Below are 23,066 nucleotides of genomic sequence, written 5' to 3' on the forward strand. Positions count from 1 at the left end.
ATACTATTTTTCAACTCTATACATACTTCACAACGAAATTTCACACCAGTTAATGTTTGACTGTAATGCTTATCACCTAGAAGTTCCAAGTTTTTACAAAATTTTGTTATAAGAATTCAGCTGCAAAAAACCAATTCATCTTTGAATGCTGCGAAACATTGAACATTTAATCATCATCTTGCAAAGTAATTTCAGTGAACAGTGGTGCCATAAACTTTGAATTGCGATTACCAATATATAAGAATGAAACTGTATATACTTCACCACTTGCTTCAAGAGAAAATCATGTTTTTATGAAATATTGTATGCAGCTTAAACTATTTTGTAGTGTTATTTTCTGAAAAACAAATCCATTTATCAAGACACACATTCCTTAAACGTTCTCGTACACTTATACTTAGTCGAAATAAATCAATATTATCAAAACACTACATTGAATACATTTTCCGACTTATGAAACATCACTTATATTAAATTTATATTAGTCTTATTAAATCATACCAAGTACATGCATGTAATAATGTACTTCTTCATGAATATGGGAGGACCATGATTTAAAACCAATCTGTGGAAAGTTCCAAGGTTTGTCTACTTTTGATTTTTGTGACGCTTAATCTGTTTAAAAGATGTAAGGATAAAGCAGACGAAATTTAATAATAATAATAATAATAATAAAAAGCTTTTAATTGATATTCCAATTCAGATCTGGTTTACAATAGAGTCCGTCACAATTAAGTTAAATTACAAAAAATAAAACAAAACTAAATGTTCAAAGATTCCAAATAACGCTTAATTTCCATTTTAAACATTGGCAGGGAATTAATTTGTTTAACAGTGTTTGGCAGAGAATTCCATAGACAAATGCCACGTATTTTAAGACTTGTCGGTATATTAGATTCTTTATAAGTTTGTGAAAAATTAGATTGACACTTATGTGTATTGTGATTATGAGTAATATTTGTAAACATATTAAGGACATACTCTAGCATTTGGTTTTCTATTATCTTAAACATGAATATGCATAGATTGTATAAATATTTCTTTTTTAAATTCATCCATTCTAATTCATTTCTGGCATCTGTAGCTGACGATCTCCTATTTCTCTTTAAAATATATTTTGCACATTTATTTTGTATTACTTGTAATTTTTAAAATATTTTTGGGTGGCTGAGTTATAGAACAATGATCCATAATCAAATAGTGGCTGCACTAAAGCGTTATGTAAAATAGATTTAGATTTGATATTTAAACAATTATACAGTGGATAGAGAAGCCAAAGAGTAAAATCAATTTGGTCCTTCCATGACAAATCCTCATCTTGGTAAACACCGAAATACTTATAATTTTTGACTCTTTGAATATTTGTTGCGCCTAAAGTTTGAATGGGATCAGTGCTGTTTCTTAGTTTCTGAGGGAAAATAACATAATTGCAGATTTTGACTCATTGCATATCAAATCCTTCTGTTGAAGTACGAAAAGATGATAACAAAAGCTGCAGTGCTAGCTTGGCGGAGGATGGTGAGGAAAATTCTACACTATTAGTCACCTTAAGGATATTGTGGGCTCTGGGCACAAGGTAATTTGGGGCCCTTATACTTATTTGGTTTACTTGTGTGATTATTAACTGTAACATCAAGAATGTATTTATTGATACTTAGGAATGTTATGTCAAGACGATATTTAGCATTACTTCGAATCCACCTCATACTTTAAAAAATCTAGTATCTTTATGATTTCATAAAATTGGTATCTTCTGATATGATTGAAGCACATGCAGTTACTCCCCCACCCCCCTTACTCATGCCAGGGGAAGACTAGACCAGGAATTCTGTATAAATACATTCTTGGTCACATTAATTGGGCGAAACTTGAATTGCGGTTATGAAATCTGCCATTATTATTCATAAAGATTTTTTGTTGTAAAACCAGGTACATTATGATAAAATGAGTTTACACAATGCTACAGAACAAACTGACTTTTTTTTTAAATTAGTTGAAAAAACAGACACCAGTTACCACCCATTTTTGAGCAATGGTAATTTCCTCTGGTCTTTACAACTAAAACTCTTTTGAGCACATGCCTTAAGACGATACTGTATTTAGTGTTGACTCTGTGCCCATTGGTACTGCGGCAGACCTCCCAGAATGCCCAGTAGGTTTGGGATGTTTATATGGTTAAGCTGACGAGACGTCTATATGGAACATATAATTTCTGCTAGTTCGTTGGAGTTACTAAACAGTTAATTGCATTAATTTCATTTGGATCATTTATTATTGTAGTTAGTGTTTAAGCTAGTGCATTGTTATGGATTTATGAAGGCAAAATTGCACTACAGCGGCCTCATGTAATTTCGTGTTTTTTTTTGGTGGAGAATGTAGCACTTGACGCGTAGATTACGAAACTAATTTTTTTTGGGGCCGCAAATGATAATTAAATTAATTAACTTAATGTTAAAAATGTACTAATTTTAGGGAATTACAGTGTTTTTGTATTTTTGGGTGGCGGAGAATGTAGCACTTGACGCGTAGATTACGAAACTAATTTTTTTGGGGCCGCAAATGATAATTAAATTAATTAACTTATTGTTAAAAATGTACTAATGTTAGGGAATTACCGTGTGTTTGTATTTTTGGGCGGCGGAGAATGTAGCACTTGACGCGTAGATTACGAAACTAATTTTTTTGGGCCGCAAATGATAATTAAATTAATTAACTTAATGTTAAAAATGAACTAATTTAGGGAATTACCGTGGTTTTGTATTTTTGGGTGGCGGAGAATGTAGCACTTGACGCGTTACTAAACTCCCCGTATTGGCGCCTGACGGCGCCGCGCACTCGCTTCGCTCAAGCGCTGGGGGCGCGCAGCGCCTCCCCAACCCCATACTAAAAAAAGCGATGGGCCATCTATAACGCGACCTAGAGGACAGTACCAAGCCTTACGCATCAAGTATGTACTTTTAATCTCAACCATTAACAAAGTGGCCCAATAATAGAAAACACCGAGAAAATTAACAAAAACTGTAAAAGATGTGATAAAGTACGGGAATATCACTTTGTGGCCCAAAAATACAAAACACCGAGAAAATGAACAAAAACTGTAACTGATTTTATACAAAAAGGGAATATCACGTGGAATTCATTAGGACACCGAAACTGTGTTGCCGGCGAACACACGACGGAAATAAGTACAACAAAACACGTGCAAATGCCCAAAAATTAGAAATTTAAAATTACATTAAAAAATTAAATAATCATTTGCGGCCAAAATCTACGTGACAAGGTCTATCAGGCGCAACCAAAATTAATATAAAATTCAATGAAAATGATAAATTTTTTAAATTAAAAAAATTAAATTAAACAATTAAATACTCATTTGCGGTCAAAATAAAAAATACCCTCGGCATCTACGTGATAAGGTCTATCAGGCGCAACCAAAATTAATATTAAATTCAATGAAAATGAGAAATTTTTAAAATTAAAAAAATTAAGTTAAACAATTAAATAATCATTTGCGGTCAAAATAAAAAATACCCTCGGCATCTACGTGATAAGGTCTATCAGGCGCAACTAAAATTAATATTAAATTCAATGAAAATGAGAAATTTTTAAAATTAAAAAAATTAAGTTAAACAATTAAATAATCATTTGCGGCCAAAATAAAAAATACCCTCGACATCTACGTGACAAGGTCTATCAGGCGCAACCAAAATTAATATCAAATTCGATGAGGCCGCTGTACTACACTTCACCCTTTATGGACAATTCAATGATTTGGGAAACATGTGATAACCCACTTATTATTATAGGGTTTATTATAGTCTTGTGTTTGAAGTTAATATTAAGGAATTAATATTACTCTTAAAGCCTCTCCTCCTCATCACTTAACCCCTGTCATTCTAAATCATCAGCACAGACATAGCTTTGAGAAGACATATTGCTTTGTATCAGCCCAAAACAGCCTTGTAGAACTTGAAGAGACTGTTCCCCTTCAAGAAACACCACAGAAAAGGTGTCATTGATCGAGGAATGTAAAATGTTTCATGACAATCTTAATATTAGCTTTGATTAGTTAAGGGACATAAATCCATATACAACAAAAATAAGGATATTGTTCTACAGCCAAATTTATCAGGTAATCACAAAACCGCACGCTGGAATAAACATAGGTGTAACCAAAAATGTTTTTTTTTGCAGTCAGAACCCCAATAACATAAGAGGAACAAATTTACGGGCTGAACATTCACAAATCTGAAAACCAATTGACAACCCCCTTTGGCAGCACTCAAAAACTATGTCATTATACATCAGTGACCTTGACTTATATTGTCTCACCTATCACTGGAAATAATCCTAATGGTCGTGGCCATATTTTAAGGCAAATAGAACTACAAACAACTACGAATTCTAGAACAGTCACCAATGAGATGTGTGTAATTACCTGAGCAACTATTACATCTAGTACATATGAGCTCATCTTGATATCCAAAAAATTTTCATCTTTTCGCAATGTTAAGTTAAAACTTCGTGATTTTAAATCAATGGGGGGTCATCTTTGACGGGCCAATTTTGCTATGAGGACAAACTTCGATTTTCGATTTTAGACCGTTTGTCTAAACTATTTCTAATAGGCGAAATATTAGGTCAAAAGTTAGTAATAATTTTTTTCTTGTGCAAGATGCGGGGTAGGGATTTAATTGGGAAAATTTCCAATGTACCCTACACTCGTTTGTTATTTACTTCAAAATTGGAAAAGCTACCCATTATTTTAGTTATTGCGTTGTTAGTGACAAAATGAATCAAGGAGCCTCAACCATTCATTGTTTTCTAAAAACAGTGATTACTCCCATTAAGACCATAGTTCCACAGATCCATCACATTCATTACAAACAAGAAAGTGACGGTTTTGGCTCTCAGTACAAATATTGCAAATTTCCAAAAATACTTCATCGCAAAAAATTAAAAAGATAACTTGTTTAGACAAATTATTGACGGAAACGATTTTCAAACGCTGCCTGCACGCTATCTAAGCATATTTTATTCATCATCAGTTTTGAACGAAATTTGTCATTCATTTCTTTAGTAGGCTCTGGCAGAATACATGAAATGTTATTTAAGGGAACGAACACTTGTCTTCTTTCAAGCAGAATGTCATTTTCCTCCTCAATTGTTTCGCCAACTTGAGCCACATACCATTCTTTATCGGTCTTTAAATGTATCGCTTAGTTATTTCTAAATCCCATTTCGTGCCGTTGCGTATCCCACTACATCCAGTACATCGGTAGTTTTGTAGAAATAAAGTGTAAAAGCCTGCTGCTGCTAGTCCCAAAAACTAGACCAGCGTCAATCTGCCAGAACGAAAAGTACATTTTTGACTACAGTAGGGAACGCGACGAAAGAATAGGAATGTTGGTCTATACTACAGAAATACGAATTTAACAGTTTTATCCCATTTCTTATCGATTGATATAATTGCGCAAATACGACACGGCAGAACTAGTTGTAATTAACCGTAATAATGCTTCGTTAAAATATCTATCGATTGATATAACATATAGACGTGTACGTCATAAACAACCTTTATTATTAATTTTTAAACATTATCGTATTTCGAGTTTAAGGGCGTTATTTACCGTTCTCTAATGTTTACGTTCCGGCCGAATAGCGCAAATACGACATGGCAGAACTAATTGTAATTAACCTAAATAATGCTACGTTAAATTATCTATTGTTTAATATAACATATAGACGTGTACGTCCTAAACAACGATTATTATTAATTTCCAAACATTACCGTATTTCGAGTTTAAGGGCGTTATTTACCGTTCTCTAATATTGATGTTACGGCCAAATTGCGGAAATATGACACGGCAGAACTAATTGTAATTAACCTTAATAATACTACGTTAAATTATCTATCGAATGAAATAACATATAGACGTGTACGTCCTAAACAACGTTTATTATTAATTTCTAAACATTACCGCATTTCGACTTTAAAGCTTTTTTTCTCGTTCTCTAATGTTAACGTTCCGGTCGAATTGCAGAAATATGACACGGCAGAACTAATTGTAATTAACCTGAATAATACTACGTTAAATTATCTATCGATTAATATAACATATAGACGTGTACGTCCTAAAACACTTTTATTATTAATTTCTAAACATTACCGTATTTCGAGTTTAAGGGCGTTATTTACCGTTCTCTAATGTTAAGGTTCCGGTCAAATTTAACCTCGATTTAAAGGTAGCAGTTTGAAATAATTCTACCTTGTCATATTGGCGCAATTCAGCCCGAAAAGTGACATTACAGGAAACGAATGAAGAAAGTTAAACGCGAAATACGGAAATGTTTAGAAATTAATAGTTCATGTAATTTAGGACGTACACGTCTATAGTGTGTATCATTCGATAGGCAATGTAACCTAGATTTAATGATATCAATTTGAAATAATTCTACCTTGTCATATTGGCGCAATTCGGTCCGAAAGGTGACATTACAGGAAACGAATGAAGAAAGTTAAACGCGAAATACGGTAAGGTTTAGAAATTAATAGTTCACGTTATTTAGGACGTACACGCCTACACTTTGTATCATTCGATAGGTAATTTAACCTAGATTTAATAGTAGCAGTTTGAAATAATTCTACCTTGTCATATTGGCGCAATTCGGCCCGAAAAGTGACATTACAAAAAACGAATGAAAAAAGTTGAACGCGAAATACGGTAATGTTTAGAAATAAATAGTTCCATTACACGTCTATACTTTGTATCATTCTTTGAAATAATTCTCCCTTTGTCTATACTTGGTATCATTCTTTGAAATAATTCTCCCTTTGTCATTTTCTTAGTAGAAATGGGATATAACAATTAAACTTATGTTTCTTTAGTTTAGTCCAACATTCTTTTTCTATCTTCGCGTTCTCTACCTTAGCCAAAAATGAACTTTTCCAATTTTCGTTCTGGCAGATTGACGTCGGTTTACTACGTAACGGTCACTCCACTTAATGAAGTTCATTGTTGTAAATACAAACGATGATTAGGTTGGAATAAGCTGACATTGCAAGTAAAAGTTAAAACATTTGACTCGTTTCGTGATTGCAATATATGGTAGAAGATATTAATTTGTCTGCAGCTGTTAAAACGAAGAAAATTTTAAACGTCAAAAGTAGGTAAATTTAAACTTAACTTTCTTTACAAGTTCTACGGCCCAATGTGATTATGTGAAGAATAGCTCCCAATATTATTTTCCGTTTTTTTACGGTTTATTGATAGCATTTTTTACGCTGAATTTAATGGTGTATTAATTATTATCCGCAAACATGTAAATGGAAAGTTATCGGGTATTTGAGATTTCACTGGCTGTTCTATACTTCTGCCCCCGAGATAGAGTAGGACACACGAAAACAAAATTTCATTTTGGTCTACACTAATTGAACGCCAATTAATTTGGGATTTTTTAACAATAGGTACTTTTTTTGTTTTATTTGTTTTTTTGGTTTGTTATTTGTCAAGGATTACAGTAATGCAAAAAGTTTTAACCGCAAGTTATTATTTAAAAAGATATGATCAATGTAAAATTGCTACTTTCTAGCAATTTTTACAACGGAAAATACGACATATTTCGAGATTTCTGTAGGTGTTGGATGAGGTAGGACTGATGACGAGGACGATTCTTTAAATTCCTAGACATTAATACTTTTAGGATAAAGTAGGACTGATGACGAAAAAGAAAAAGGCTGAAATGCAAAACAGTACTAACTTTTAAGTTTTTATGGAAGGGGAAACCGAAGAACTCGAGGCAAACCCCTTATATGTCTTCTGTGTGATGTTGACTTATACAACGTCGAATGTATTCTAAGTATTGCCGCCCTCTATCCAAAAAAATATATAAAAATCGGGTGGGGGGCAGCTATTCTACACTTTACCCAAAATTGCTGGCAAGAACCAATTTTAGGTTCATTCCTATGAAAGAGGCCAAGGGGTTGAAATAGTGTGTTTTTAAGTTTTAACCAGGTAACACTGCAAAAATTGCCACAAAAAACCGCCCAATTGGGTGGGTTTCTTCACCTTCAATATTTTCTTCAATATTTGTCGAAAATGAGCAAAAAATGGGAGATGCCATTACAAAATGTACTATATAAAAGGTACAATATATAAAAGGTCTAATAAACCTCCTTTCGGGACCACGGGTAAAAATTGGGGCTTTGGGTGGGGTATATATAAAAGGTACAATATATATAAGATATAGTGTTGAAAAGGCCTCTATTATAGGACAATTAGCGTCCTATATGAGAGGCCAATAGCTAGATGTTACGTTGGAATGGCCTCTGTTATAGGACAACTAGCGTCCTGTATGAGAGGCCAATAGCTAGATGTTACGTTGGAATGGCCTCTGTTATAGGACAACTAGCGTCCTGTATGAGAGGCCAATAGCTAGATGTTACGTTGGAATGGCCTCTGTTATAGGACAACTAGCGTCCTATGTGAGAGGCCATTACAAAAGGTACAATATATATAAGGTACTTTATATAAAAGGTCTAATAAACCTCCTTTCGGGATCAAGGGTAAAAATTGGGGCTTTGGGTGGGGTAAATATAAAAGGTACAATATATATAAGGTAATAGTGTTGTAAAGGCCTCTATTATAGGACAATTAGCGTCCTATATGAGAGGCCAATAGCTAGATGTTACGTTGGAATGGCCTCTGTTATAGGACAACTAGCGTCCTGTATGAGAGGCCAATAGCAAGATGTTACGTTGGAATGGCCTCTGTCATAGGACTGAGAGCGTCCTATGTGAGAGGCCATTACAAAATGTACTATATAACCACGGTACGGTAAGGTTAGGTTAGGTTGGGTTAGGTTAGGTTGGGTTAGGTTAGGTTAGGTTAGGTTAGGTTAGTCGGGCGCGCCGCAGGCGCGTAGGCACCATTTTTAATTGGCCTCCGTCATCGGAGGTTTACGCTTCTAGAACGGAGGCCTTTACAATGAGAAAAGACTCCATTCGCAGTATTCGTTGTTATAGGTGGTGCTAGGGGCTTAGCACCATTTATTTGGACTAGTAGCTCTTAGGAATCTGGACGGGTAGTCCTTAGGACCTTTTTTATGGACTGGCAGACTTGTGCATCATCGGTATCATTCGTCATTTCGATTACACGGTGTACATGTGGTCAGTTAGTATATGATTTCGGGAATTGGCTTAGGCCTATTTTACAGTATAACGCGTTTTATTAATTGCCTTTTTGAATTTATATTGCTCGACTGAAATATTGTATTTTTTTTTATAAATTTTGCTCTAAAATTCTTACATGGCTAAATAGCTTTCCCGCGCCGAGGCTTAGCCTCAAGGCGGTAAGGCCTATTTTTTCCATTTTAATTGACGTCTTTTAAAATTGATTATGCGCCTAAAAATACCGCTACATTTCATGGGCAGAAAAGCATGTAAATAAGGCTGTCTGCCCAAGAAATGTAGTGGTTGCGGCGCGCGTCAAAACGTCATTTCAAATTCGGTCAATTTTGTTTTGGGTAGGTGTTTAAAAAGGTGCCTGGCAGCACTGTACTAAAACCGCCACTTTGGCGATTTTGCAGTGCTGCCAGGCACCTTATTTTACACACTACTCCAACCCCGTGGCCTCTATCGTAGGAAAGATCCCCAATTTTATATTTATCATATCTTTCTAAATAATAAATTGCCGTTAAAACTTTTCGCATTACTGTAATCCTTGACAAATAATAAACCAAAAACAATGAACAAAACAATAGAAAACACATTTTCGGTTTGCACACGTTTTAAAAATTTAGTAATATCTTGTCGTTAAATCTATGTCGTCATCAGTCATACCTGATCCAACACATACAAAAATCTCGAAATATGTCGTATTTTCCGAGGTAAAAATTGCTGGCAAGTAACTATTTTAAATTTATCATATCTTTCGAAATAATAAATTGCGGTTAAAACTTTTTGCATTATTGTAATCCTTGACAAATAATACATCTAAAAAATAAACAAATCCAAAAAAAACAAAAGTACCTATTGTTAAAAATAGCCATTAAGGATTTGGGCCAATGTGTAGAATTGAACATCAATTAATTATTTTCGTTTTCCGCGTATTGAGCACTTGAAAAATTTATCGGGAATTTGGACTATACTTGATTCGTTATGGCTAAGTACTGTTCTCTAGGTCGCGTTATAGACGGCCCATCGTGATAGCAAGAATGGGGTTGGGGTGGCGCCGCGCGCCAATATTCTGTTTTCGATTGCACAAGTTGAGATGTTTTTTTCTCACTTTGTCACTGTTGTTCATTATTTGGCCAAAAATTTTCTTTCAATACAAAATTACTTTTCTTCCCCTCGCAAATGCTTTGAAATTGTAGATTTTCAACACACGTTTACTTAACTAATAACCATTTGCGGAAATTTCAAAAATTTCTAGCTAAATGTCGATGCTCAAAAAACGGCACGTGCATAACGTGTTCCAAGTGCTCAAAACGCGGAAAACGAAGTACTTTGAGGTGCATATCATTTACATATTCAGTTAACACCCAAATCCCTTATTTGTAAGAGTTAAGTATAGTCTACACACTTATTTCTACGTCATGTAACCTACTACCACAACAAATTTCAATTTCAGTAATACTACTTAGTACACACCAAACATACATTTTGATTTCACGTGTCCTGCTCTATCTCGGGGAAAAAGTATAGAACTTCCATTAAACTAGTTGCGAAAATGCATTGACATTGGCGATTTTCAAAACGCGTTCACTTCACTAATTCTCATTTGCGGTAACTAAAAAAATACCATCGTACTCCTTACACACTGGGCTTTCATCTAAAACAAAAAAAAAGGGGGGGGGGGGTTCTTCACTTTTGCCGGTCTACGTTAGGATATTAACAATCTATTTTTCTCTACGAACCTTGATTAACCAATAACATAGATAACGATTCCATTTTTACGAAAGGGTAATACGTTATGGTTTATTCGTTTGTGTAATTATTTTTCTTAATTATAAATGGATATTTTGTTTAAATTTAATACGTTATCAAGATTTAAAATTGGTTGGGTATTCGGGGAAAAATAGCATATCTCGAATCGTCCGATCTTCTTCATATACTGTGTATATGACATAGTATAGATCAACAATTCGACAAGGGACTGATACGGAAGTGACAACTAGTAAACAACGCGTATTCTCGATGCGCTACGTTATAGGGACATCTTTCTACCAAAAGCAAAAAATAACATCTCTATTCAACTCCACCACGTTACTTTAGGGCTATCAACATTATTAGGCCTAATCTACCGCGTTTTTGTTTTTGTGTTTTTTTTTCTTCAAAATACTAACATTGATCACCAATAGATGGCACGTAGCGCATCCAGAAAATATGGGTCTTCTGCTAGCTGTCTCTTTCGTGTTCTTCCCACGGGCCTGTATGTCAGCCTTGGAAATAAGGATTTTTTTTAAACTGGTCCTTATGACCAGTGACCCCCTAGCATATGAATTATTAAACTGGTCCTTATGACCAGTGACCCCCTAGCTTATGAATTATTAAACTGGTCTTACATAAAATGTTCCAATGTCATTTATAAGCCTAAAAAAACCTATACTAAATGTTTAGAAGTTAGATTATGTTGGTAACATTAACTTTACACGTATTCAAAATAGTTAACTTTATTTTATGAGTACCACATGAATAGTACAATATAGTACTATATCACCTAAGACTACTACCATAGCCTAGAAGACTCTCGTAATTTACCGTATAGAGTGTTGTCGTCTGAAACCCTGCGACGTCACCGTTGTAATTTGCCTATTGATAAAAAACGGTAACTGTCATGGCGGCCACTATTAACACTACAGCTGTGACGTTACAAGTTTTCAAAATCGAATAAGACGACAACACTCTATTATCTCTCTTTCTCTAGGCCCCGTAACTCCAGAGTCCCCGGTCCGTTACCGCGTAGCCAGGTAGCCTAGCGTACTCGGGGGAAAGTGAGACTAGAGGATTGAGGCATTTAATTTAGAGTCCATGATTGAGGGTTTGAGGCCAGAGGGGGGTTAGACAGTTCAACTCGTTCGAGGGATGCGAGCGAATGGACTCTACATAAAACCTCGACGTGTGGCCGCGGCGGTAGTAAGCGGAGTCGCTGTACATAGAAATTGATATAAACCTTGGATTAATAGGTCATCTCCCATTATTTGGAATTATGAAACTGGTCACCTTCTGTTTTTTGTTATTATTTCGAATTAATAAACTGGACACGGTGACCAGTGACCCCCCAAATTTTGAATAAATAAACTGGTCTGAGCAATTAATTAACTGGTCTTTGACCACCTGACCACCGTTATTTCCAAGGCTGCTGTATGTCAGCGTAAGCGGGCAGAGTTAACCGTAAATTTCGCACTTTACTAACTTTACACACATTTTGCCACCGATCTTTGGAGCCCCTTTAAACTTTAAATGAAATGAAGTAGTAAACAAAACGTGATGCATACCTTTCGACTTATATTTTTTATTCTAATAGAAAATATAAGATTTACTAATAAATTCGTGTATTTAATGTGTATATGAGGCACGAACATGTATATCCAAATATGTATAATTTTAATAAAGGAACTTTACAGTCATAATGTGTGTAAAGTTAGTAAAGTGCGAAATTTACGGTTAACTCTGCCCGCTTCTGCCAAGGCCGAGTGAGAGGGGTAGGGGGTAGGAAAAGGATGCTCAATTTTCTTTTTTTTGCCACCGAACTTTGGAGCCCCTTCAAAGGGCAACGCAAGTGAGCTGGCAAAATGTGTGTAAAGTCAGTAAAGTGCGAAATGTACGGTTAACTCTGCCCGCCTCTGCCAAGGTCGAGTGAGGGGTTGGGGGGGGGGGTGAAAAGCATGCTTCTTTTTCTTTTCTTTTTTGCCAGCTCACTTGCGTTGCCCTTTAAGTGACAGTTAAAAAATGCAATATGATAATAAAATATGTAGTTCCCATTATTTAAATAAGAGCTATCGTCAAAAAACTCAGTTCTCTTAAACGTTTTACATGTAGTTCAAATCCGATTTGTCACCCCTCGTCTTCGTCGTTTTGTTTTTGATCACAATTCTTGTCCCAACTCTTCACTTCCCGAAACCGTTCCTGTCTAATGTGTGTTTTACCTAAGATTTCATAACTTCTTTAATATCAAATAGCTTTGCGATATTATGGCAATGGGCGAACAACTTCTGCATTTAATAGAAAAATCTTTCAGTTGGAGGTAAATTTAAAAATTAATTTCACCGAATTCACACTTGTCAATATAATTTAGCTAGTCACTACATTGTAAACAAAAGCTTGGACCTCATTGGTATATTTTATTGCATTAAACTGGCTTTACTGCTAGTCAATATGTCGTTGTAAACAAAAGAAAACCAAGGCTAATTTATATTCTATTCCAATCCTCCAGTTATAAGAAGATTATCTTAAATTAAAATGAAATGTCAATGAAAAAGCTTACCTTAGAAGATTATCTTGATACTGTATGCAGATAATTTAAATGTTTTACATAAAATTGTGAAATATTTCATATAAAATATTTAGAAACCGTTACGGCACGTGTAAATCAACCGAAAGCGGGAGAACAATATATCTCTAATAGTTACGAAACGGGACGAAAGACGGCGCTCCGATATTAGATTTCAAAATTTTGTCGTTTTAAAGTCGGCAAATGAACTAAAATTTTAAGTCAGCTTTGCGTCGGTATACCGACTCTAAAAAGTCCGAAATCCGTTGCTACCTATTTTCGTCGCTAAAACGTTTATGACTTTCAAGGGCGTATCCAGGATTTTATTTCAGGGGGGGGTTTAGGGAAAATTTCAAGGGGGGGGTGCTGACGAAAGTTTCACTGAGTTTTATTAGGCACCCCCCTCCCCGGTCATCAGCATTTCGGGGGGGGGGGTGTAAGAACCACCCCCTTAAATACGCCCTTGATGACTTTTTAAGTCGGCTTTTGGTCTTCGACTTAAAACCGACTTTTCGCCTACAACCCGACTCTAATACGACCGGCTGTGCTACAGGGGAATTTGCTTTGACTATAGACTCTTAAACGCACCTTCCCAGTCGACCGCCATTACCTTACAGTCTACGGGGAGGGTGATGAAAAAATCTTTTTTGGGGGGATGAAATTTCTGCGGTAGAGGGCTGGCTCGTTGGTTGTCTGTACGATAATGGCGGCGCCCAGTAAACGTTTCTAAAAAGAGTATAATCAATAACAAAATCTTTATTTAACACTATACACAAATAATCAAAATGGGAGAAAATTATTTTCTTTATAGCCAAGGGAATAATTCTATTTAGGAAATAAACAAGTCCGCCAAGAAGGCGATAATATTATTTCGGTGCGTGTTATATTGAAACAGGGAACATCAAATGATCAATCAATAATGAGAACCATTTAATAGTCGTCGCAGAAACCACTTAAATGTCCTCGTCGTCTTTCGAACCGGCCGCGTTTCTGATAGAGAAACGAATCGGTAATTGACCCTAGTAATTTACTAGTTAGTTAAATTACTACTAAATGAAAAAATTAATTAATGAAAAATAATAATAAAATGATAAACGTTAAATGATTAGCATTTTGAACGAAAATTCACTATTTATCCAGACAACTAGGTTGGGAGGTCTGGCAGGTTTGTCAGATAATCCTTTTCTGAGGCGCCCTGGTTCATGTAAAATTGGGCCAAAACTTCGGCCTCTATAGACCGATTTACAATTTTTAACGGGCAAAGACGACTTTAAAGGGGTAAAATTCATCCGAGGTAACGTGGTGATGGCGTTATTTGTTAGTAGATGGCGCTCTGATAACAACTTGACGTCATAATTTTGATTTTCAAGGATTGGTTGAAAGTTTTCAGTTTTTAGTGGAGGACGGTTTTTGTCGAGATTTAAAATACCAAATTCTCTTCCCTGATTGGATAGTTTAAAATTGTATTATAGTGCCATCTATGGCGGAGAGTGTTAACTACTGTTAAAATTAATTGTTAATTTAAATTACAAAAATTATATATTTTTAATAAGAATTTAAAGTACTATAATCTAGTCATTAATTAATAACTTTTTAAAAAAGTATATTTTTCATAAATTTATAGTGTCGCCATCTACCTCAAACATTATTCCTAAAAAGCTACCTTTTTTTTTCAAAACAACAAGAGTTACGTGATTTTGGAAATAAGGGAGCGAAAAATTAAAACTACAACGAAACTAAGCAAAAATCATTAACTAAAGATTATAATAAACTCTCCTCCGTGGGAAATATCTAACTTCACGTTTTCCTTCCAACATCTTTTTAACTACCGAAACAAATGTTTAAATCTAGCGCGTCGATCAGTATAGACGCATTCATATATTGCCTACAGGAAAAATTAATAAAGGGGGCGAAATCCACCCGAGGTACCTTCCTATTTAATAATGTTTGAGGTAGATGGCGACACTATAAAGTTAATGAAAAATAAACTTTTCATAAAGTTATTAATTAATTACTAAATTATAGTACTTCTTATTAATAAATTATATAATTTTGTAATTTCAATTAACAATTAATTTTAACAGTAGTGTCATAGATGGCACTATAATACGATATTAAACTATCCAATCAGGGAAGATAATTTTGTGTTTTAAAATCTCGACAAAACCGTTCTCCACTAAAAACTGAAAACTTTCAACCAATCGTTGAAAATCAAAATTATGACGTCATGCTGCTATCAGAGCGCCATCAACTAACAAATAACGCCATCACCACGTTACCTCGGATGAATATTACCCCTTTAAAGTCGTCTTTGCCCCTTAAAAATTTTAAATCGATCAACGTTTCCAAGACTAGCGAATTAGTTAATGCAATAATTTCACTTTGTACCTTTGGGCATGGCTGCCATTATGGGCTAATTTTTTATCTAGACGGTAAATCTCGACCAACATCGCTGTGCTTTTACTCTATCCGTTCTCGTGAAGAATTTCTGAAAGGGATGTTTAACATTTATTAATATAGGCGGAATAGGGAGTTACATACTTTGCCCCGAAGGAGGTTTACTATTAGTTTCTGGCCCCATTGAAATTGGATAGTGGGATATTTAGTTTATCTCTACGTATTAAAACTTTCGTTAGGCGTATAATAATTGTACGAGTTTAAGTTCCTGGTAAATGTATGAGTTTTGGCGTGTGATAAATGTAGAGGTAAAATGTATTATTTAAAACGTTTCTTACCACGATCAGAGATAATACTTAAAAGTACTATCTTAAAATAAAACACCCTAAAAGTGGCAAATCATTCAGACTTCACCAAAGCCTTACGTGGGATGATCCTCCATGCAGGCATTGCCAAAGCCATACTCATTGAATGACTTCATCAATAGAAGAAATTTAGGAAAGGGATAATGCATTCGAAAAAAAACCCACTTTCTATCGATTTATAAATGGGAAATAAGTCCGAAAATTATACTCTCGCGTTTGACTCGATTAAACTCAATTTTTAAAAAATTAAACCTTTTCCTAAAAGTAATCTTAACACCATGGGTAAAGCTTGTTTCTGCCGTAAAGGTGAAAAGTTTACATTATTTGAAAAAGCACTATATTATAAACAGTGACTTGCAGGTCCCGGCTCTCGGAAATATTACTTCTTGGCGATTTCTTGGGATCATGATTTATTGAAGCGTCTATTGAACTTACTGGCAAATGACGAACTCGAAATGATAATACACGGGTAAATACAGCGGAAAAGATAATCCTAACTGTATTAACATGCAAAGCGGAATGAGCTCTCAACCTCATGGGGACCTGTTTCAACAACATCCTAGGGGAACTCCAAAAGGTCTTCCTCCAAGATCGCCGGGCTTCTGATAACATTTACATTTTGACCCAAATGATCGAGATTGCTCGGTTGGAAAAACATCCTCTCTATTTGGAGTTTCTGGATTTGGAAAAGGCTTACGATTTAGTTTGCCGCGAAAAATTATGATTTGTCTTGGTATCCCCAGCAACTTTGTTCAACATCTAAAGGCTCTATACGGAAATGTCTCAACCGACTTTATTAGAAGTTCTGTGGGTCTGAAGCAGGGGTGCCCTTTATAGTCACTTCTCTTTGCGCTCTATCTACAGCCGCTGAAAGATCGCCTTGTCAATTCTGGTAAAGGGTTCTATATAAGGCTTATACAGAAATCGACTTTAAGCTCCCCGGCCTTTTTTTCGCCGACGACATTTTTAGCGCAGCTGAAGGTTATTTAGAACTTCAAGAGCTATACTTAAAGGGAATATAACCTCTGGTATTTGGTGTGGAACACCAACGTTTGCAGCTCTGGCCGCTCTTGCCTTTGGCTTTAAAAAGGCTTGGCGCCACTGTACAGGGTAATCTGAAAAATTGAAGGGGTCTTCCGTAAATATTGCTCTGCAGGTTATATTCCCTTTAACATCTGCAGTGATTACGCGCTTGACTTTGGTCTGGAATTTAGCGCCACTCAATGCGTCATCTTCCCAGCTAATGCTGTCGAGGTATGGCCTCTACCGCAGTTCAAGATCCAAGGCACACCGGTTCCACTTTCTGATTACGTTGACAACTGGAAAGGATTACTTTGAAGACCACGAGACGAAGATCTGAAAGAAAGCGTCTTCCCTTATGGGAGCTGTGAAACACAAGGGCTCACATTCGTATAATTGTTATACCGTGACACGTACTTTGTGGAAATCTGTGGCGGTACCGGCACTCGCATACTGTAACGAGGTTCTTTGTCTTTCAATGGATACCATCCGAGCTCTGTTCCAGGATAGAGAAGCTAAAAGTAAATTGCGCTACCTCGGAAGACTGCGTTATATGAACAACTCTCGACTCGCGCGCTCCGTGTACAAATATATTCGAAACACTGGTCTTCGAACGAAGCGGCTAACTCGTACAACGTACTTGGAGGGCGCGTTCGGTTCCGCGGTCTCGCGAGCAAACGTCGCAAATCTCCGTGAGGGGAATAAAGCCGTTGATAAGTCAATGGCGGAACGGTCGAATGAAAATGGGAAGAAAGACGTTAATTCCCACGCGATCATGGAACTGTATGGGCTGAAAACCGAACCAAATCTAGAGCCTTTCTACAACAATGACAGAAGAAGCCATCTTCTCTTCCAGGCCAGAACCGGCGCTCTCCCAACTGCCAGTCGCTTCAACGATATTTTCGCGGAAGAGCCCGAATGCTCTTTGCGCGGCTCACCTGTACAGGACATCTCCCATATCGTGATGGACTTTCCCGCTCTCGCGCATCATCGTTTACCATTGGACTCTAAACATTCAAGGGACGTTGAATTCCAAGACGCGTCTTGGTTTTTGCTCGGGGTCGGAGTAGAGGTCGGGGATGGTTAACTTTTATTCAATAGATAAAGCTCTCAAAATTATTCGAAAAATGTTTTGATCAAGTAATTTATATTTCTGTATTATCCGATTAATTTTTTGATAAATTTGTAAAACTAATCGGAAAAACGACGTTTTTTTCGATAAAAGCTCAAATTTTACGAATAATACATGTTTTTTAATAATTTTCCGAAATATTAACCGGTAAATTTCTTTGTTTATATTTTTTCCCGAAAAAAATCAATTTAAACATGGATAATGATTAACCGTCCCCGATCTCTAGGTCGGAGATTTACTGGACTAAATTAAAGTCAACGAAAGATATTTTGTTCGCGTGGACCAAATCTAAAACCGTTTGATAAATAACTAAGCTGAATCATTTGTTTTCTTATAATAGTTGTTCCTGTTCTCATTGTTCTCATTGTATATACCAGTAATTTTATTTATTTTATTTTATTTTATTATATTATATTATATTTTATTATATTTTATTTTATTTGTATTAGTAGTTTTAATATTTTAATCTATGTATCATTGTACCGGTAGAGTTTTACTCCCCCCTGTTAAAAAAGGGACCACTGTACTTGTGGACTGTAATAAAGTTCTTCATTCATTCATCCTTTCCTCGGACAACAGCGAGGGATTACACCTTTTTTCTAAGAATGTTTCTCTACGTTTTATAGGCTTTTTCAGATTTTGACCCTGGGTACACTTGATTCTTTTCAATGTCCTCCGCTGCGTTGTCGTTTCTTTGCTTACGGGATTTCACCATTTCCGGTTCACGCAAGATACCCGACACACGTACTTCACATACATGTTTTATTATAATTAGCACATCGCGATTTCCATATCGCTATATTCAATTCTCTATTATTATTTTTCTTCTTTATTGGCCGTCTACGGTTTGACGGCGGGATTGCGATCTTCTTAATTCCCTTTCTAGTGACTAACTTCTTACTAGCTGGCGACGGACAGGGTTGCCACAAAATTTTCCGATTCAAATTCCCTTACTATTCCCTGATTTCTCTGACCATTTTAACAGATTTTCCCTGACTTATTAAGGCAAAAATTTTTCTTTTATATTTTACTTTTATCAGAAGTTAATAAATTTAGATCAACTTATATTTCAGTACGGTTATTGCAATGTTGAAAAAATTAGCCAAACATTCAAGGAAATAAATGATAATCGTGGAATTTGTCATATATCTAGAGTTAAATTACCTTCAAAAAGTGCCAAGATAAAATTTAATTCCTCGACTTTTCCCTGAAATTTTACCAATTCTTAAAATTCCCTGACATTTCCCTGACTTTTTAGGCGCATTTTTCCCTGATTTCCCTGTTTTCCCTGACGTGTGGCAACCCTGCCGTAGGTTTTGTACTGAAACGCCAGCCTAGACTAGACCACGTCTCGACGAGGGAATCGGTCTCTTTCATCTGGCTTTCTTTTCCCGGGAGTGTCTGGTACTCCGTGACCAACAGGTGGCATGAGGACGGAGCAGACATGGCTGTTCGTAGATACACGGCTGCTTTGACCATCATTTTTTGATCGGAATGCCCTTATTGGCTGTCATCTGGGTGTTTGACGATGATAATTTCGAGCGCGACTTTATCGCGGGTTCTTTTCTATTTCTTCCGACATGGCTGTCCACCGGTCTTGTTCCGGGGATTGTTTGGGCGGAGTTGAAAACAAAACAATTCGTGACCTCACTTTTTACATGAGTCATTGGTTAATTTTGACTCGTGTCTTATGGTGTTACTGATGACGTCGTCAGATCCAGGAGAATTCGCGTGTGGTTAAGAAGGGGGGGGGGGTATTGCACCACGGTCATATGACAGGGAGAAAAACACTGTAATTAGAACTATAATGTGAGGGATTAAGCTTAAGCTTTGCTGAAGCCAGTGATTTCGTTTATAATTAATTTTATGATAATTGTTTAATTAATTAACATAATTTTCTTATGTATAGCGAGGGTAGAAATACTAAAATTAAAATAAATTAGGTATATCTAGAATTGTGTAAAAAGGTGAGGGCCCAATAGTCAGCAAATTACTGAATTAAAATGTATTTTTTTGTGTATTTGTTTAATAAACATTTATTTTTATTTATAACAATATCTATGATCTGTATAAACTATATTCAAATCGTATTTAAGTTTTAAGTTAACGTTAATTTTAATTATATTTAATTCATATCGGATAGTTTCTATGTACTAGATATTAGAATTCTAAGACTTTTGATATGTTGGACTTATAGAACACTCAAGAATAACTATCAATAAATAATACCGTATATACACACTGAAATGTATATCCAAATATGGATCCATTTTTAGAATAAGGTACATTTGGCGCAATCTCTAGGGTGTACGAAGGATGTAAGAGTAGAGGTTTTCCCCAATGTTTAAGGGGAAGCATTGTGAAAGTTTAAAAAACGTGACGTGTTTGCGCTTCTTAATCTAGAGTTCTATAGCTCGGATTACTAAGAACTCTTCGGTTTTGTAATCACGAGGTCTGGTTCTAAATAACCTTCGAACCGAATTTAGATATCGCTAATGGTTATTTAAATAATTGTACTTAAATTTGGATGAAATGAGCTTACAAGCTCTCACAAAACACCGTTTATCTCGTAAATGGCTAAATATAACTTCACGTGATCTTTTGTATCGTGATCAGCACAGTTCAAACTATAAATTGTTCGAAGGCAATTGGATTCCATCGTTTAGTTAATTATTAATTTAACTTGAAAAAGTACCTAAAATTAAATATATTTGGCTGAATTGTTTAAATACTTTGAAAGTCAATATTACTATCAAATTTATAGTACATTTTACGAAACATGTATTCTTTCATGTGTAAAAATAATTATTCAATTATCTTAAATAGATATTTAAATAATGAGCATTAAACTTGAACAATAATGCTGATACATATCAACTTCGCGCCTGGTATTCTAGAAAACCGTTCACACTAGAGCTTTGGGAAAGGTTTTAAGTTCATCTGGAAGTTTCGATTTTAAATTTGTTCGAGGCGAATTTTAATCGAAGACTTGGTAAATTTTTTATATGATGACAAAATTAAGCAATATTTAACATATTTCGTCATCATTTTTAATATACTTCAGTACTACGAAAATCTTTTAGTTTCATACGCTTCGTAAATTTAACCTTACTTTATTGAATAGAAAAAAAATTCAAAAAAAAACTATTATATTTTGGTAACTAAACACATTATCTAAAAATATTAGAATTTGATAAGTTTTCCTATACTCGGATCTGCACGCGGGGGCTACCTAGAGGTTGTTTTCCAAACTAACGAGAAATAAAGAAAAAAAAATGTGTAGATGGCAGCTTGAAGGTTTTCGAAGAGGGATTTTTTTTTTAAATGGTGAATGGTACTACTATAGAAGCCTCACGGAGGTTTTTGGTAGTAAAGGTAGTAGAGTAGAAAAACGGACACACTTCTTTCCTCCCCCTGAAAACTATGACCCCTTCTTTGGCGGACCGCGATTAGCTACGCTTGTCCATCAAATCTACTCTCCCCTCCGCTTAGCCTTTCTTCATTTGCGTTATTTCATATTGGGGCTCTCTACCAGTTTCAGTCTATGTTTACAGGGATCTGTAAAGCGTTCGCGCTACTCTCTCAAAACGTCCGTATTTCACCCGGTTTCCCATTTTTGAAAGTATTAGAGTATACGCTACTTTCATAAACTAATCTGATAACTATTTTAAAGTTGTTGTCAGATCGTTTTGATAATTATACTGTAGCCGCGTTCACACTAGAGTCTTTGGAAAAGTTTTGGAAAGGTTTCAAAAGCTAAATTTTTAAAAAATTTATGTCAAGAGAATTTATCGTTTGCTTGTTAATCCAGCTGATACCAAAATTTTACAATTTGACTTTTTGAAACCATTTCAAAGCGTTTCCAAAGTCTCTAGTGTGAACGCGGCCTAAGACTCTTAAACTTTTAATCGAATATTTCGATAGTTTAACCCTATAAAAGTTGAATAAATTGTCTAATTCGACGTATAATTTGGAATGTTAATTCTAGTATTAATAAATATTTCTGAGAAGTTCACAGGCTCCCAGACAATAGTTCTTAGTGAGAACTATTGTCTGGGAGCGTTTTGTTACGTTTGGAATTTTTTAGGTACTTAATATTTAAAATTGTAACATCTTGTGGTCCCTGTCGTAAAAAGTAAGAGAGGTTAAAAGTAACGTAAGAGATACTTTCAAATGTTTCAATTAAGAAGGCCCTCGAGAAGGTCACGGTATTTTATAGAAAGGTTGATAGCCAGCCCCATAAGAAAAAAGGGGCCGTGGAGTAGCGGATGACGCTTTGCTCAGGGTCGTAGCCAGCAAAAATTGCGCCCGGGGGGGGGGTTAAAATTTGGCGCCCCATAAAAAAAGCAAAAAATGTTTGAAACCGATATTTTGGTGCTCCTAATGGTTACTCAGGCCAGTGACGCCCGGAGCGGATACCCCACTCGTACCTGTCTAGATACGGCCATGCTTGTGACGTCTTACCCACCAATATGGCGGCCATGGCAAAGCTACGGAGTGCTAGCTCCCTGTATATGCAAGTAAAACGCGTTACGACCTTAAATTCTAAAATAACCACCGTCAGAATCGAAATGAATGTACTCGATTTAACTTTTTCGTCAGGTGGGGTTAACTGATTATTTTGCGCCCCCCCGGCCCTGCAGTGGGGGGTGACGTTTT

General features: G+C 35.7%; 1 protein-coding gene across 4 annotated transcripts in view; it reads left to right on the plus strand.

Moving 5' to 3' along the window:
* The first annotated feature begins 6,992 nt into the window (after positions 1 to 6,992).
* LOC149945202 (tetratricopeptide repeat protein 19 homolog, mitochondrial-like) overlaps positions 6,993 to 23,066 on the plus strand; it is a 43,983-nt gene continuing 27,909 nt past the window's right edge. For 3 of the 4 annotated variants that reach the window (XM_090174905.1, XM_090174904.1, XM_090174907.1), the window contains exon 1: positions 6,993 to 7,171. In XM_090174905.1, the coding sequence (XP_090031031.1) occupies positions 7,107 to 7,171 (65 nt within the window). In that variant the 5' untranslated portion in view covers positions 6,993 to 7,106. The remainder of the gene's footprint in view (positions 7,172 to 23,066) is intronic. The other variant, XM_090174906.1, reaches the window with a different exon arrangement.

Source organism: Leiobunum rupestre, chromosome 5 (genome assembly GCF_980474605.1).
Source record: "Leiobunum rupestre chromosome 5, qqLeiRupe1.1.hap1, whole genome shotgun sequence".
Lineage (NCBI taxonomy): Eukaryota > Metazoa > Arthropoda > Arachnida > Opiliones > Sclerosomatidae > Leiobunum > Leiobunum rupestre.